Genomic DNA, 19122 nt, shown 5'->3' with positions numbered 1-19122 from the left:
TCCCCCATACTCTCAGACAGTGCGTTCCAGACCCTAACCACTCGATTGACCCTGTCTCCACCACACTCTCAGTGTGTTCCACATCCTAACCATTCAATGGACCCAGTCTCCCCCACACTCTCAGACAGTGCCTTCCAGATCCTAACCACTCGATTGACCCTGTCTCCACCACACTCTCAGACAGTGCGTTCCAGATCCTAACCAGTTGATTGATCCTGTCTCCATCACACTCTCAGACAGTGAGTTCCAAAACCACTCAATTGACCATCTCCCCCACACTCGCAGACAGTGCATTCCAGATGCTAACCACTCAATTGACCCTGTCTCCCCCATACTCTCAGACAGTGCGTTCTAGATCCTAACCACTCGACTGACCCTGTCTCCACCACACCCTCAGACAGTGCGTTGCCGATCCTAACCATTCGATTGACACTGTCCCCTCTACACTCTCAGACAGTGCGTTCCAGATCCTAACCACTCGACTGACCGTCTCCCCCACACTCTCAGACAGTGTGTTCCAGATCCTAACCACTCGATTGACCCAGTCTCCACCACACTCTCGGACACTGCGTTCCAGATCCTAACAACACGATTGACCCTGTCTCCACCACACTCTCAGACAGTGAGTTCCAAAACCACTCAATTGACCATCTCCCCCACACTCGCAGACAGTGCATTCCAGATGCTAACCACTCAATTGACCCTGTCTCCCCCATACTCTCAGACAGTGCGTTCCAGACCCTAACCACTCGATTGACCCTGTCTCCACCACACTCTCAGACAGTGTGTTCCAGATCCTAACCATTCAATTGACCCTGTCTCCACCACACTCTCAGACAGTGCGTTGCAGATCCTAACCACTCAATTGACACTGTCTTCCCTACACTCTCAGTGCGTTCCAGATCCTAACCAGTTGATTGACCCTGTCCCCCCTGCACTCTCAGTGCGTTCCAGATCCTAACTACTCGACTGAACGTCTCCCCCACACTCTCAGACAGTGCGTTCCAAATCCTAAACACTCGATTGACCCTGTCTCCACCACACTCTCAGACAGTGCGATCCAAATCCTAACCACTCGATGGACCCTGTCTCCCCAACACCCAGACAGTGCGTTCCAGAACGTAATGACTCGATTAACCCGGTCTCCACCACACTCTCAGAGAGTGCATTCCAGATCCTAACCACTCGATTGATCTTGTCTCCCCCACACTCTCAGACAATGCGTTCCAGATCCTAACCACTCGATTGGCCATGTCTCCAATACGCTCTCAGACAGTGCGTTCCAGACCCTAACCACTCGACTGACCCTGTCTCCCCAACACTCTCAGACAGTGCGTTCCAGAACCTAACCACTCGACTGACCCTGTCTCCCCCACACTCCTAGACAGTGCATTCCAGATCCTAACCACTCAACTGACCCTGTCTCCACCACACTCTCAGACAGTGCCTTCCAGATCCTAACCACTCGATTGACCCAGTCTCCACCACACTCTCAGACACTGCGTTCCAGGTCCTAACAACACGATTGACCCAGTCTCCACCACACTCTCAGACAGGAGTTCCAAAACCACTCAATTGACCATCTCCCCCACACTCGCAGACAGTGCATTCCAGAACGTAACCACTCGATTGACCCTGTCTCCACCACACTCTCAGACAGTGCATTCCAGATCCTAACCACTTGATCGATCCTGTCTCCCCCACACTCTCAGACAATGCGTTCCAGATCCTAACCACTCGATTGGCCATGTCTCCACCACGCTCTCAGACAGTGCGTTCCAGACCCTAACCACTCGACTGACCCTGTCTCCCCAACACTCCTAGACAGTGCATTCCAGATCCTAACCACTCAACTGACCCTGTCTCCACCACACTCTCAGACAGTGCATTCCAGATCCTAACTACTTGATTGACCCTGTCCCCTCTACACTCTCAGACAGTGCATTCCAGATCCTAACCACTCGACTGACCCTGTCTCCCCCACACTATCACACAGTGCATTCCAGAGCCTAACCACTCGATTGACCCTGTCTCCACCACACTCTGACAGTGCATTCCAGATCGTAATGACTTGATTGACCCAGTCTCCCCCACACTCTCAGACAGTGCGTTCCAGACCTAACCACTTGATTGACCCTGTCTCCCCTACACTCTCAGACAGTGCATTCCAGATCCTAACTATTTGATTAACCCTGTCCCCTCTACACTCTCAGACAGTGCACTCCAGATCCTAACCACTCAACTGACCCTGTCTCCACCACACTCTCAGACAGTGCATTCCAGATCCTAACTATTTGATTAACCCTGTCCCCTCTACACTCTCAGACAGTGCATTCCAGATCCTAACCACTCGACTGACCCTGTCTCCCCCACACTCCTAGACAGTGCATTCCAGATCCTAACCACTCAACTGACCCTGTCTCCACCACACTCTCAGACAGTGCCTTCCAGATCCTAACCACTCGATTGACCCAGTCTCCACCACACTCTCAGACACTGCGTTCCAGGTCCTAACAACACGATTGACCCAGTCTCCACCACACTCTCAGACAGGAGTTCCAAAACCACTCAATTGACCATCTCCCCCACACTCGCAGACAGTGCATTCCAGAACGTAACCACTCGATTGACCCTGTCTCCACCACACTCTCAGACAGTGCATTCCAGATCCTAACCACTTGATCGATCCTGTCTCCCCCACACTCTCAGACAATGCGTTCCAGATCCTAACCACTCGATTGGCCATGTCTCCACCACGCTCTCAGACAGTGCGTTCCAGACCCTAACCACTCGACTGACCCTGTCTCCCCAACACTCTCAGACAGTGCGTTCCAGAACCTAACCACTCGACTGACCCTGTCTCCCCCACACTCCTAGACAGTGCATTCCAGATCCTAACCACTCAACTGACCCTGTCTCCACCACACTCTCAGACAGTGCATTCCAGATCCTAACTACTTGATTGACCCTGTCCCCTCTACACTCTCAGACAGTGCATTCCAGATCCTAACCACTCGACTGACCCTGTCACCCCCACACTATCACACAGTGCATTCCAGAGCCTAACCACTCGATTGACCCTGTCTCCACCACACTCTCAGACAGTGCATTCCAGATCGTAATGACTTGATTGACCCAGTCTCCCCCACACTCTCAGACAGTGCGTTCCAGACCTAACCACTTGATTGACCCTGTCTCCCCTACACTCTCAGACAGTGCATTCCAGATCCTAACCATTCAATTGACCCAGTCTCCCCCACACTCTCAGACAGTGCGTTCCAGATCCTAACCAGTTGATTGATCCTGTCTCCATCACACTCTCAGTGCGTTCTAGATCCTAACCACTCGACTGACCCTGTCTCCACCACACCCTCAGACAGTGCGTTGCCGATCCTAACCATTCGATTGACACTGTCCCCTCTACACTCTCAGACAGTGCGTTCCAGATCCTAACCACTCGACTGACCGTCTCCCCCACATTCTCAGACAGTGTGTTCCAGATCCTAACCATTCGATTGACCCTGTCTCCACCACACTCTCAGACAGTGCGTTCCAGATCCTAACCACTCGACTGACCGTCTCCCCCACATTCTCAGACACTGCGTTCTAGATCCTAACAACACGATTGACCCTGTCTCCACCACACTCTCAGACAGTGAGTTCCAAAACCACTCAATTGACCATCTCCCCCACACTCGCAGACAGTACATTCCAGATGCTAACCACTCAATTGACCCTGTCTCCCCCATACTCTCAGACAGTGCGTTCCAGACCCTAACCACTCGATTGGCCCTGTCTCCACCACATTCTCAGACAGTGCGTTGCAGATCCTAACCACTCAATTGACCCTGCCTTCCCTACACTCTCAGTGCGTTCCAGATCCTAACCAGTTGATTGATCCTGTCTCCATCACATTCTCAGACAGTGCGTTCCAGATCGTAATGACTTGATTAACCCTGTCTCCCCCACACTCTCAGACAGTGCGTTCCAGACCTAACCACTTGATTGACCCTGTCTCCCCTACACTTTCAGACAGTGTGTTCCAGATCCTAACCATTCAATTGACCCAGTCTCCCCCACACTCTCAGACAGTGCGTTCCAGATCCTAACCACTCGATTGACCCTGTCTCCACCACACTCTCAGACAGTGCGTTGCAGATCCTAACCACTCAATTGACACTGTCTTCCCTACACTCTCAGTGCATTCCAGATCCTAACCAGTTGATTGATCCTGTCTCCATCACACTCTCAGACAGTGCGTTCTAGATCCTAACCACTCGATTGACCCAGTTTCCACCACACTCTCAGACACTGCGTTCCAGATCCTAACAACATGATTGAGCCTGTCTCCACCACACTCTCAGACAGTGAGTTCCAAAACCACTCAATTGACCATCTCCCCCACACTCTTAGACAGTGTGTTCCAGATCCTAACCACTCGATTGACCCAGTCTCTCCCACACTCTCAGACAGTGCGTTCCAGATCCTAACCACTCGATTGACCCTGTATCCATCACACCCTCAGACAGTGCGTTCCAGATCCTAACCACTCGACTGACCGTCTCCCCCACACTCTCAGACAGTGTGTTCCAGATCCTAACCACTCGATTGACCCTGTCTCCACCACACTCTCAGACACTGCCTTCCAGATCCTAACCACTCGATTGACCCAGTCTTCACCACACTCTCAGACACTGCGTTCCAGATCCTAACCACACGATTGACCCTGTCTCCACCACACTCTCAGACAGTGAGTTCCAAAACCACTCAAATGACCATCTCCCCCACACTCACAGACAGTGCATTCCAGATGCTAACCACTCAATTGACCCTGTCTCCCCCATACTCTCAGACAGTGCGTTCCAGACCCTAACCACTCGATTGACCCTGTCTCCACCACACTCTCAGACAGTGCGTTGCAGATCCTAACCACTCAATTGACCCTGTCTTCCCTACACTCTCAGGGCGTTCCAGATCCTAAGCAGTTGATTGATCCTGTCTCCATCACATTCTCAGACAGTGCGTTCCAGATCGTAATGACTTGATTGACCCTGTCTCCCCCACACTCTCAGACAGTGCGTTCCAGACCTAACCACTTGATTGACCCTGTCTCCCCTACACTCTCAGACAGTGTGTTCCAGATCCTAACCATTCAATTGATCCAGTCTCCCCCACACTCTCAGACAGTGCGTTCCAGATCCTAACCAGTTGATTGATCCTGTATACATCACACTCTCAGACAGTGCGTTCTAGATCCTAACCACTCGAATGACCCAGTCTCCACCACACTCTCAGACACTGCGTTCCAGATCCTAACAACATGATTGAGCCTGTCTCCACCACACCTCAGACAGTGAGTTCCAAAACCACTCAATTGACCATCTCCCCCACACTCTCAGACAGTGTGTTCCAGATCCTAACCACTCGATTGACCCTGTCTCCACCACACTCTCAGACAGTGAGTTCCAAAACCACTCAATTGACCATCTCCCCCACACTCTCAGACAGTGTGTTCCAGAGCCTAGCCACTCAATTGACCCTGTAACCATCACACTCTCAGACAGTGTGTTCCAGATCCTAACCACTCGATTGACCCTGTATCCATCACACCCTCAGACAGTGCGTTCCAGATCCTAACCACTCGACTGACCGTCTCCCCCACACTCTCAGACAGTGTGTTCCAGATCCTAACCACTCGATTGACCCTGTCTCCACCACACTCTCAGACACTGCCTTCCAGATCCTAACCACTCGATTGACCCAGTCTCCACCACACTCTCAGACACTGCGTTTCAGATCCTAACAACACGATTGACCCTGTCTCCACCACACTCTCAGACAGTGCGTTCCAAAACCACTCAATTGACCATCTCCTCCACACTCTCAGACAGTGCGTTCCAGATCCTAACCACTCGACTGACCCTGCTCCCCCACACTCTCAGACAGTGCGTTCCAGACCTAACCACTTGATTGATCCTGTCTCCCATACACTCTCAGACAGTGTGTTCCAGACCCTAACCACTCGATTGACCCTGTCTCCATCACACTCTCAGACAGTGCATTCCAGAGCCTAGCCACTCAATTGACCCTGTATCCATCACACTCTCAGACAGTGCGTTCCTGATCCTAATCACTCGATTGACCCTGTCTCCACCACACCCTCAGACAGTGCGTTGCCGACCCTAACCATTCGATTGACCCTGTCCCCACTACACTCTCAGACAGTGCGTTCCAGATCCTAACCACTCGAATGACCGTCTCCCCCACACTCTCAGACAGTGCGTTCCAGATCCTAACCATTCGATTGACCCAGTCTCCCTCACACTCTCAGACAGTGTATTCCAGATCCCAACCACTTGATTGACTCTGTCTCCACCACACTCTCCGACAGTGCGTTCCAGATCCTAACCACTCGATTGACCTTATCTCCACCACACTCTCAAACAGTGCGTTCCAGATCCTAACCACTCAATTGACCATCTCCCCCACACTCTGTGTGTTCCAGATCCTAACCACTCGATTGACCCTGTCTCCGCCCCACTCTCAGACAGTGCGTTCCAGATCCTAACCACTCGATTCATCCAGTGTCCACCACACTCTCAGACAGTGCGTTCCAGATCCTAACCACTCGATTCATCCAGTGTCCACCACACTCAGACAGTGCATTCCAGATCCTAACCACTCGACTGACCCTGTCGCCACCACACTCTCAGACAGTGCGTTCCAGATCCTAACCACTCGATTCATCCAGTGTCCACCACACTCTCAGACAGTGTGTTCCAGATCCTAACCACTCATTTGACCCTGTCTCCCCCACACTCTCAATGATTTCCAGATCCTAACCGCTCGATTTGACCCTGTCTCCACCACACTCTCAGAGCGTTCCAGATCCTAACCACTCGATTGACCCTGTCTCCCCCACACTCTCAGACAGTGCGTTCCAGATCCTAACAACTCGATTGACCTTATCTCCACCACACTCTCAAACAGTACGTTCTAGATCCTAACCACACGTTTGACCCTGTCTCCCCCACACTCTCAATGAGTTCCAGATCCTAACCACTCGATTTGACCCTGTCTCCAATACATTCTCAGACAGTGCATTCCAGATCCTAAGCACTCGACTGACCCTGTCTCCACCACTCTCAGACAGTATGTTCTAGATCCTAACCACGCGATTGACCCTATCTCCACCACATTCTCAGACGGTGCGTTCCAGATCCTAACCACTCGATTGACCCTGTCTCCACCACACTCTCAGACAGTGCGTTCCAGATCCTAACCACTCAATTGACCTTATCTCCACCACACTCTCAAACAGTGCGTTCCAGATCCTAACCACTCAATTGACCATCTCCCCCACACTCTGTGTGTTCCAGATCCTAACCACTCGATTGACCCTGTCTCCGCCACACTCTCAGACAGTGCGTTCCAGATCCTAACCACTCGACTGACCCTGCTCCCCCACACTCTCAGACAGTGCATTCCAGATCCTAACTACTCGACTGACCCTGTCTCCCCCACACTCTCAGACAGTGCGTTCCAGACCTAACCACTTGATTGATCCTGTCTCCCCTACACTCTCAGACAGTGTGTTCCAGACCCTAACCACTCGATTGACCCAGTGTCCACCACACTCTCAGACAGAGCGTTCCAGATCCTAACCACTCGATTGACCCTGTCTCCACCACTCTCTCAGACAGTGCGTTCCAGATCCTAACCACTCAATTGACCATCTCCCCCACTCTCAGACAGTGTGTTCCAGATCGTAACCACTCGATTGACCCTGTCTCCACCACACTCTCAGACAGTGCGTTCCAGATCCTAACCACTCAATTGACCATCTCCCCCACTCTCAGACAGTGTGTTCCAGATCGTAACCACTCGATTGACCCTGTATCCATCACACTCTCAGACAGTGCGTTCCAGATCCTAACCACTCGATTGACCCTGTCTCCACCACACTCTCAGACAGTGCGTTCCTGATCCTAATCACTCGATTGACCCTGTCTCCACCACACCCTCGGACAGTGCGTTGCCGATCCTAACCATTCGATTGACCCAGTCTCCCTCACACTCTCAGACAGTGCGTTCCAGATCCTACCCACTCGAATGACCGTCTCCCCCACACTCTCAGACAGTGCGTTCCAGATCCTAACCATTCGATTGACCCAGTCTCCCTCACACTCTCAGACAGTGCATTCCAGATCCCAACCACTTGATTGACTCTGTCTCCACCACACTCTCCGACAGTGCGTTCCAGATCCTAACAACTCGATTGACCTTATCTCCACCACACTCTCAAACAGTGCGTTCCAGATCCTAACCACTCAATTGACCATCTCCCCCACACTCTGTGTGTTCTAGATCCTAACCACTCGATTGACCCTGTCTCCGCCACACTCTCAGACAGTGCGTTCCAGATCCTAACCACTCGATTCATCCAGTGTCCACCACTCTCTCAGACAGTGCATTCCAGATCCTAACTACTCGACTGACCCTGTCTCCCCCACACTCTCAGACAGTGCGTTCCAGACCTAACCACTTGATTGATCCTGTCTCCCCTACACTCTCAGACAGTATGTTCCAGACCCTAACCACTCGATTGACCCAGTGTCCACCACACTCTCAGACAGAGCGTTCCAGATCCTAACCACTCGATTGACCCTGTCTCCACCACTCTCTCAGACAGTGCGTTCCAGATCCTAACCACTCAATTGACCATCTCCCCCACTCTCAGACAGTGTGTTCCAGATCGTAACCACTCGATTGACCCTGTCTCCACCACACTCTCAGACAGTGCGTTCCAGATCCTAACCACTCAATTGACCATCTCCCCCACACTCTCAGACAGTGCGTTCCAGATCCTAACCACTCGATTGACCCTGTCTCCACCACAGTCTCAGACAGTGAGTTCCAAAACCACTCAATTGACCATTACCCCCACACTCTCAGACAGTTTGTTCCAGATCCTAACCACTCGATTGACCCTGTCTCCACCACACTCTCAGACAGTGTGTTCCACATCCTAACCATTCGATTGACCCAGTCTCCCTCACACTCTCAGACAGTGCGTTGCAGATCCTAACCACTCAATTGACACTGTCTTCCCTACACTCTCAGTGCATTCCAGATCCTAACCAGTTGATTGATCCTGTCTCCATCACACTCTCAGACAGTGCATTCCAGAGCCTAGCCACTCAATTGACCCTGTATCCATCACACTCTCAGACAGTGCGTTCCAGATCCTAACCACTCGATTGACCCTGTATCCATCACACCCTCAGACAGTGCGTTCCAGATCCTAACCACTCGACTGACCGTCTCCCCCACACTCTCAGACAGTGTGTTCCAGATCCTAACCACTCGATTGACCCTGTCTCCACCACACTCTCAGACACTGCCTTCCAGATCCTAACCACTCAATTGACCCTGTATCCATCACACTCTCAGACAGTGCATTCCAGATCCTAACCACTCGATTGACCCTGTCTCCACCACACTCTCAGACAGTGCGTTCCTGATCCTAATCACTCGATTGACCCTGTCTCCACCACACCCTCAGACAGTGCGTTGCCGATCCTAACCATTCGATTGACCCTGTCCCCACTACACTCTCAGACAGTGCGTTCCAGATCCTAACCACTCGAATGACCGTCTCCCCCACACTCTCAGACAGTGCGTTCCAGATCCTAACCATTCGAATGACCCAGTCTCCCTCACACTCTCAGACAGTGTATTCCAGATCCCAACCACTTGATTGACTCTGTCTCCACCACACTCTCCGACAGTGCATTCCAGATCCTAACAACTCGATTGACCTTATCTCCACCACACTCTCAAACAGTGCGTACCAGATCCTAACCACTCAATTGACCATCTCCCCCACACTCTGTGTGTTCCAGATCCTAACCACTCGATTGACCCTGTCTCCGCCCCACTCTCAGACAGTGCGTTCCAGATCCTAACCACTCGATTCATCCAGTGTCCACCACACTCTCAGACAGTGCGTTCCAGATCCTAACCACTCGATTCATCCAGTGTCCACCACACTCAGACAGTGCATTCCAGATCCTAACCACTCGACTGACCCTGTCGCCACCACACTCTCAGACAGTGCGTTCCAGATCCTAACCACTCGATTCATCCAGTGTCCACCACACTCTCAGACAGTGTGTTCCAGATCCTAACCACTCATTTGACCCTGTCTCCCCCACACTCTCAATGAGTTCCAGATCCTAACCGCTCGATTTGACCCTGTCTCCACCACACTCTCAGAGCGTTCCAGATCCTAACCACTCGATTGACCCTGTCTCCCCCACACTCTCAGACAGTGCGTTCCAGATCCTAACAACTCGATTGACCTTATCTCCACCACACTCTCAAACAGTACGTTCTAGATCCTAACCACACGTTTGACCCTGTCTCCCCCACACTCTCAATGAGTTCCAGATCCTAACCACTCGATTTGACCCTGTCTCCAATACATTCTCAGACAGTGCATTCCAGATCCTAAGCACTCGACTGACCCTGTCTCCACCACTCTCAGACAGTATGTTCTAGATCCTAACCACGCGATTGACCCTATCTCCACCACATTCTCAGACGGTGCGTTCCAGATCCTAACCACTCGATTGACCCTGTCTCCACCACACTCTCAGACAGTGCGTTCCAGATCCTAACCACTCAATTGACCTTATCTCCACCACACTCTCAAACAGTGCGTTCCAGATCCTAACCACTCAATTGACCATCTCCCCCACACTCTGTGTGTTCCAGATCCTAACCACTCGATTGACCCTGTTCCGCCACACTCTCAGACAGTGCGTTCCAGATCCTAACCACTCGACTGACCCTGCTCCCCCACACTCTCAGACAGTGCATTCCAGATCCTAACTACTCGACTGACCCTGTCTCCCCCACACTCTCAGACAGTGCGTTCCAGACCTAACCACTTGATTGATCCTGTCTCCCCTACACTCTCAGACAGTGTGTTCCAGACCCTAACCACTCGATTGACCCAGTGTCCACCACACTCTCAGACAGAGCGTTCCAGATCCTAACCACTCGATTGACCCTGTCTCCACCACTCTCTCAGACAGTGTGTTCCAGATCCTAACCACTCAATTGACCATCTCCCCCACTCTCAGACAGTGTGTTCCAGATCGTAACCACTCGATTGACCCTGTCTCCACCACACTCTCAGACAGTGCGTTCCAGATCCTAACCACTCAATTGACCATCTCCCCCACACTCTCAGACAGTGCGTTCCAGATCCTAACCACTCGATTGACCCTGTCTCCACCACAGTCTCAGACAGTGAGTTCCAAAACCACTCATTTGACCATCACCCCCACACTCTCAGACAGTGTGTTCCAGATCCTAACCACTCGATTGACCCTGTCTCCACCACACTCTCAGACAGTGTGTTCCACATCCTAACCATTCGATTGACCCAGTCTCCCTCACACTCTCAGACAGTGCGTTGCAGATCCTAACCACTCAATTGACACTGTCTTCCCTACACTCTCAGTGCATTCCAGATCCTAACCAGTTGATTGATCCTGTCTCCATCACACTCTCAGACAGTGCATTCCAGAGCCTAGCCACTCAATTGACCCTGTATCCATCACACTCTCAGACAGTGCGTTCCAGATCCTAACCACTCGATTGACCCTGTCTCCACCACACTCTCAGACAGTGCGTTCCTGATCCTAATCACTCGATTGACCCTGTCTCCACCACACCCTCAGACAGTGCGTTGCCGATCCTAACCATTCGATTGACCCTGTCCCCCCTACACTCTCAGACAGTGCGTTCCAGATCCTAACCACTCGAATGACCGTCTCCCCCACACTCTCAGACAGTGCGTTCCAGATCCTAACCATTCGATTGACCCAGTCTCCCTCACACTCTCAGACAGTGCATTCCAGATCCCAACCACTTGATTGACTCTGTCTCCACCACACTCTCCGACAGTGCGTTCCAGATCCTAACAACTCGATTGATCTTATCTCCACCACACTCTCAAACAGTGCGTTCCAGATCCTAACCACTCAATTGACCATCTCCCCCACACTGTGTGTTCCAGATCCTAACCACTCGATTGACCCTGTCTCCGCCACACTCTCAGACAGTGCGTTCCAGATCCTAACCACTCGATTCATCCAGTGTCCACCACACTCTCAGACAGTGTGTTCCAGATCCTAACCACTCGATTCATCCAGTGTCCACCACACTCTCAGACAGTGCATTCCAGATCCTAACCACTCGACTGACCCTGTCGCCACCACACTCTCAGACAGTGCGTTCCAGATCCTAACCACTCGATTCATCCAGTGTCCACCACACTCTCAGACAGTGTGTTCCAGATCCTAACCACTCATTTGACCCTGTCTCCCCCACATTCTCAATGAGTTCCAGATCCTAACCGCTCGATTTGACCCTGTCTCCACCACACTCTCAGAGCGTTCCAGATCCTAACCACTCGATTGACCCTGTCTCCCCCACACTCTCAGTGCGTTCCAGATCCTAACAACTTGATTGACCTTATCTCCACCACACTCTCAAACAGTACGTTCTAGATCCTAACCACACGTTTGACCCTGTCTCCCCCACACTCTCAATGAGTTCCAGATCCTAACCACTCGATTTGACCCTGTCTCCAATACATTCTCAGACAGTGCATTCCAGATCCTAAGCACTCGATTGACCCTGTCTCCACCACTCTCAGACAGTATGTTCTAGATCCTAACCACGCCATTGACCCTATCTCCACCACAGTCTCAGACGGTGCGTTCCAGATCCTAACCACTCGATTGACCCTGTCTCCACCACACTCTCAGACAGTGCGTTCTAGATCCTAACCAATCGATTGACCTTGTCTCCCCCACACTCTCAGACCGTGCATTCCAGATCCTATCCACTCGACTGACCCTGTCTCCACCACACTCTCAGACAGTACGTTCTAGATCATAACCACGCGATTGACCCTATCTCCAGCACAGTCTCAGACGGTGCGTTCCAGATCCTAACCACTCGATTGACCCTGTCTCCATCAAACTCTCAGACAGTGCGTTCCATATCCTAACCACTCGATTGACCCTGTCTCCAATACATTCTCAGACAGTGCATTCCAGATCCTAACCACGCGACTGACCGTCTCCCCCACACTCTCAGACAGTGTGTTCCAGATCCTAACCACTCGATTGACCCTGTCTCCACCACACTCTCAGATTGTGCGTTCCAGATCCTAACCACTCGATTGACCCTGTCTCCAATCCGTTCTCAGACAGTGCATTCCAGATCCTAACCACTCGACTGACCGTCTCCCCCACACTCTCAGACAGTGCGTTCCAGATCCTAACCACTCGACTGACCGTCTCCCCCACACTCTCAGACTGTGCGTTCCAGATCCTAACCACTCGATTGACCCTGTCTCCAATACATTTTCAGACAGAGCATTCCAGATCCTAACCACTCGATTGACCCTGCATTAAATCGGAGTCCCTCTAGCTTTCAATCCTTCCGCCAATGGGAACAGTTTCTCCCTATTGACTCTGTCCAGACCCCTCATGGTTTTGAGCACCTCGATCAAATCTCCTCTCAGACTTCTCTTCTCCAAGGAGAACAGTCCAATCCGCCCGCTGTCGCTGAAGTGCAGAGGGGATTTACCGGCATGGTTGCAGCCTGTGGGACTTCAGCTACAAGGTGAGTTTAGAAAGGTTAGGAGCCGTTCTCCTTGGAGCATTGTAGATTGAGGGGAGATTTGGAGAAGACGATGACAGGTTTGGATCAGGTAGACAAGGAGAAGCTGTACCCGTTAACTGATGGTTCAAGGACTAGAGGAGAAAGATTGAAGATTTTGGGCAAGAAATCCAGTGGGGCGGGGGGGGGGGGGGGGGGGGGGGGGGGGGGGGGGGGTTGGGGGTGGAGAATGTGAGGGTAAGCTTTCATCCCCACAGCGAGTGGTAATGAGCGGGAACTCACTGCCCACATTGGATGAGTTGGCGGTGGGGGGAGTGGGATGCGAAGGCAGTGAACGTGGATTTCAGAAGCAAATTGGACGGACAATTGTCTCGTGAAAAACCAACTTATTCTCTCATGATATCACCGTGAGTTATTGTAAAGTAGGTTTACGGGTGTGAGTGTCGCTTGTTCTGTCTGTATGATTTAATTGAATTAGAGTCAGACAGACTGCAAGCTTGAAATTATCAAAAGTAGTTAGGGGTAAAAGGCATTTGACATGCTAATGATGTGGGCTTAACATGCAGTGCCTGATGGAAATTTGCACTTTTCCATAAGCAAAGGGGCTGTTTGGGCTTCAAAGGTATGATAGGATGTTAACAGCCAACAAGATAAGCAAGGCCAAGCAGTGTGTTGATGCTTCCCAATCGATACTGACCATATTGGCAACATGAAAGATTTTTATATTATGGGAGAAGTAAATTTCCAAAGGCATACCGAAAAATGTAATTTACGGATTAAAGAGAGAGAAACGTATATAAAGAAGGATGGAAGGTTCTGTTGGGGGGGGGCCATGTAAAATCCTGAAAGGTACGGTATGACAGACTTGGGAGAAGCCTTTAGCTGCTTTTGCAGAAGTCTACTGCGTCCAGTAACTAAAGTTGTGTTAAAAAGCCTTCGGAATTCCACTGTTGAGTGGGTGCTGTGGTAACCTTGCTGGTTTGCCTATCTAGATTTAAAATCGATTTCGGACTGTTGCCTTAAAGAGGGTGTGTAGTTGGGAGTCAGGTTAATTGGGAGTTTTGGGATTTATTATAGTATTAAGCAACTGTACTCTTATGAAAGCGCATGGAATCTTTTGGTTAATAAATATTTTAATCTAATTTTTTAATCTCTAAAGTTGCTAGTGGGCTTATTATTTCTGCATTCAGTGCACAAATTTTCTCGTCATAAATACAAAACCATTGTGATAGAATGGCCAAGTTTCCCTTGTGGATTCAGTCCGCCCGGCTCACATCACATGCCACCTCACAGAGCTTCTGAGAAATACAGTTGCAGGGCTACAGGGAGAGAGCAGGGTAATGGGACTGACTGGGGTGCTCTACAAGGAGCCAGCATGAACTCAATGGGCTGAAAGGCCTCCTGTGTCTTACTGGCACTATGACGAGCAGCGCTCGGGCCGTCGAGTTGGCTAGATACAGAGCCCAAAAGAGTTGAACTAAAATGATTAATGTACTTACAAATGAGATGCAGGCCGCAAGCAGTAATATCCGCACCAGTAAATCTTCAAATTGATCGAGTACCAGAGACCAGAGGGACTTTCCTGGAGAGGGAGCGGGGGAGAGAGACGGTGGGGGGTGGCGGGGGGGTGGTGAGTTAGAGGGTGGGGGTGAGGGGAGAGAGGTAAGGTGGGGGGAGAGAGGTAAGGTTGGGGGGGCCAGAGAGATTGGAGGGTGAGAGGGGGGAGAGAAAGAGAGAGAGAGAGCAACCCATTACCACATAGAAGCAAAGCTGTCGACACTCATCAACTGAAGGATTCAGAACCAGAACCACAGAAGCAAATGGCCAGGTGAAAGGGCTGGTCAGACTGCACAGAAATACATATTACCCCAGAGAGAGGAAATCAGCCAGGGTTCCTGCTCCTGATCGCTGCCCAGTGATCCCTGGGTTAGAGAGAGGGGGGAAATCAGCCAGGGTTCCTGCTCCCGATCGCTGCCCAGTGATCCCTGGGTTAGAGAGAGGGGGGAAATCAGCCAGGGTTCCTGCTCCTGATCACTATCCAGTGACCCCTGGGTTAGGGAGAGAGGGGAAATCAGCCAGGGTTCCTGCTCCTGATCACTATCCAGTGACCCCTGGGTTAGAGAGAGAGAGGAAATCGGCCAGGGTTCCTGCTCCCGATCGCTGCCCAGTGATCCCAGGGTTAGAGAGAGAGAGGGGAAATCAAACAGGGTTCCTGCTCCTGATCACTGTCCAGTGATCCCAGGGTTAGAGAGAGAGGGGAAATCAACCAGGGTTCCTGCTCCTGATCGCTGTCCAGTGATCCCTGGGTTAGAGAGAGAGAAAGGGTAAATCAGCCAGGGTTCCTGCTCCTGATCACTGTCCAGTGATCCCTGGATTAGAGACAGAGGGTAAATCAGCCAGGGTTTCTGCTCCTGATCACTGTCCAGTGATCGAAGCAAAATACTGCAGATGCTGGAAACCTAAAATAAAAACAGAAAGTGCTGGAAAAACACAGCAGATCCGACATCTGCGGGGAAAGAAACAGAGTTAACATTTCGAGTCCGTATGACCCTTCTTCAGAGCTAAAGGGTAGACATCTGATGAATTTTATACTGTTTAAGGTGGGGGGGATGGGGGGGAGGGGTGGGTGGAGCAGGTGAAGCTGGATAGAAGGCCAGCGATAGGTGGGGGCCAAGGAGAGATTGAAGATGTCATGAACAAAAGGACAAAGCGGGTATTAATGGTGGTGGTTAAGGACTAGAGGAGGTGCTGATAGCAGCATCAAGGTAAGGAAGCAGAACGTGATCATAGCAGGACAAGGGTCAGCACCGTGTGAAAGAACGACATGAACCAGTGACAGACGGCCCTTGTGGGGGGTGGGGGTGGGGTGGTTGGAGAGAAAGGATGGAAAAAGGGATAAAAAGAGGGATAAGTCAATTAATAAAAATGAAACCAAGTGGATAAAAAAATAAGTAAATTTGAAAAAAGGGGGTTTAAAAAGGAGGGTAAGGAGGATGGAGGAGAGTTAGTTCATGGTCTGAAGTTGTTGAAGTCAATGTTAAGCCCGGAAGGCTGTAAAGTGCTGCTTGGAAGATGAGGACCTGGCCACTACCTTTAACACCCCCTTTGTCCTATAATCCATGACGTCTTTGCCAATCTCTCCTTAGCCCCCACCGATCGCTGGCCTTCTGTCCAGCTTCACCTGCTCCACCCACTGCCAACAGTATAAATTTCATCACATCTCTACTTCTCTTTAGCTCTGTTGGAGGGTCCTACAGACTCGAAACGTTAACTCTGTTTCTCTCTCCACAGATGCTGGTGTGTTCTTCCAGCATTTTCCGTTTTTATCAATGTCCAGTGATCCCTGGGTGAGAGGGAAAAAGGGGAAAATCAGCCAGGGCTCCTGTTCCTGATCACTGTCCAGTGGCCTCTGGGTTAAAGAGAGAGAGAGAGAGAGAGAGAGAGCGAGAGAGAGCGAGAGAGAGCGAGAGAGAGCGAGAGAGAGCGAGAGAGAGCGAGAGAGAGCGAGAGAGAGCGAGAGAGAGCGAGAGAGAGCGAGAGAGAGCGAGAGAGAGCGAGAGAGAGCGAGAGAGAGCGAGAGAGAGCGAGAGAGAGCGAGAGAGAGCGAGAGAGAGCGAGAGAGAGCGAGAGAGAGCGAGAGAGAGAGCGAGAGAGAGAGCGAGAGAGAGAGCGAGAGAGAGAGCGAGAGAGAGAGCGAGAGAGAGAGCGAGAGAGAGCGAGAGAGAGAGCGAGAGAGAGCGAGAGAGAGCGAGAGAGAGCGAGAGAGAGCGAGAGAGAGCGAGAGAGAGCGACAGAGCGAGAGAGAGAGCGAGAGCGAGCGAGAGCGAGCGAGAGCGAGAGCGAGCGAGCGAGAGCGAGAGCGAGCGAGCGAGAGCGAGAGCGAGAGAGAGCGAGAGAGAGCGTGCGAGAGAGAGACAGAGCGCGCGCGAGAGAGAGCGCGAGAGAGAGCGCGAGAGAGAGCGCGATACAGAGCGCGATACAGAGCGCGATACAGAGCGCGATACAGAGCGCGATACAGAGCGCGATACAGAGCGCGATACAGAGCGCGATACAGAGCGCGATACAGAGCGCGATACAGAGCGCGATACAGAGCGCGATACAGAGCGCGAGAGAGAGCGCGATACAGAGCGCGAGAGAGAGCGCGATACAGAGCGCGATACAGAGCGCGAGAGAGAGCGCGATACAGAGCGCGATACAGAGCGCGATACAGAGCGCGATACAGAGCGCGATACAGAGCGCGAGAGCGCGATAGAGCGCGAGAGAGAGCGCGATACAGAGCGCGATACAGAGCGCGATACAGAGCGCGAGAGAGAGCGCGAGAGAGAGCGCGAGAGAGAGCGCGAGAGAGAGCGCGAGAGAGAGCGCGAGAGAGAGCGCGAGAGAGAGCGCGAGAGAGAGCGCGAGAGAGAGCGCGAGAGAGAGCGCGAGAGAGAGCGCGATACAGAGCGCGATACAGAGCGCGATACAGAGCGCGAGAGAGAGCGCGAGAGAGAGCGCGAGAGAGAGCGCGAGAGAGAGCGCGAGAGAGAGCGCGAGAGAGAGCGCGATACAGAGCGCGAGAGAGAGCGCGATACAGAGCGCGAGAGAGAGCGCGATACAGAGCGCGATACAGAGCGCGATACAGAGCGCGATACAGAGCGCGAGAGAGCGCGAGAGAGAGAGCGCGATACAGAGCGCGAGAGAGAGCGCGATACAGAGCGCGAGAGAGAGCGCGATACAGAGCGCGATACAGAGCGCGAGAGCGCGATAGAGCGCGAGAGAGAGCGCGAGAGAGAGCGCGATACAGAGCGCGATACAGAGCGCGAGAGAGAGCGCGAGAGAGAGCGCGAGAGAGAGCGCGAGAGAGAGCGCGAGAGAGAGCGCGAGAGAGAGCGCGAGAGAGAGCGCGAGAGAGAGCGCGAGAGAGAGCGCGAGAGAGAGCGCGATACAGAGCGCGATACAGAGCGCGATACAGAGCGCGATACAGAGCGCGATACAGAGCGCGATACAGAGCGCGATACAGAGCGCGAGAGAGAGCGCGAGAGAGAGCGCGAGAGAGAGCGCGATACAGAGCGCGATACAGAGCGCGAGAGAGAGCGCGATACAGAGCGCGAGAGAGAGCGCGAGAGAGAGCGCGAGAGAGAGCGCGAGAGAGAGCGCGATACAGAGCGCGATACAGAGCGCGATACAGAGCGCGATACAGAGCGCGATACAGAGCGCGATACAGAGCGCGAGAGAGCGCGAGAGAGAGAGCGCGATACAGAGCGCGAGAGAGAGAGATACAGAGCACGAGAGAGAGAGAGATACAGAGCACGAGAGAGAGAGAGAGATACAGAGCACGAGAGAGAGAGAGAGAAACAGAGCGCGAGAGAAAGAGATACAGAGCGCGAGAGAGAGAGATACAGAGCGCGAGAGAGAGAGATACAGAGCGCGAGA

The 19122-nt window shown here is 52.1% G+C and overlaps 1 protein-coding gene across 1 annotated transcript in view; it reads right to left on the bottom strand.

Annotated features, from left to right (window-relative positions):
* Window positions 1-19122, bottom strand: part of LOC121269335 (sarcoplasmic/endoplasmic reticulum calcium ATPase 2-like) — a 231911-nt gene that overhangs the window by 193471 nt on the left and 19318 nt on the right. The window contains exon 3 of the mRNA XM_041173886.1: window positions 15207-15289. Coding sequence (XP_041029820.1) covers window positions 15207-15289 — 83 coding nt within the window. The remainder of the gene's footprint in view (window positions 1-15206; window positions 15290-19122) is intronic.

Source organism: Carcharodon carcharias, chromosome 24 (genome assembly GCF_017639515.1).
Source record: "Carcharodon carcharias isolate sCarCar2 chromosome 24, sCarCar2.pri, whole genome shotgun sequence".
In the NCBI taxonomy this organism is placed as follows: domain Eukaryota; kingdom Metazoa; phylum Chordata; class Chondrichthyes; order Lamniformes; family Lamnidae; genus Carcharodon; species Carcharodon carcharias.
The sequence above is the reverse complement of the archived record's forward strand: the minus strand, read 5'-3'. Positions and strand labels throughout refer to the sequence as shown.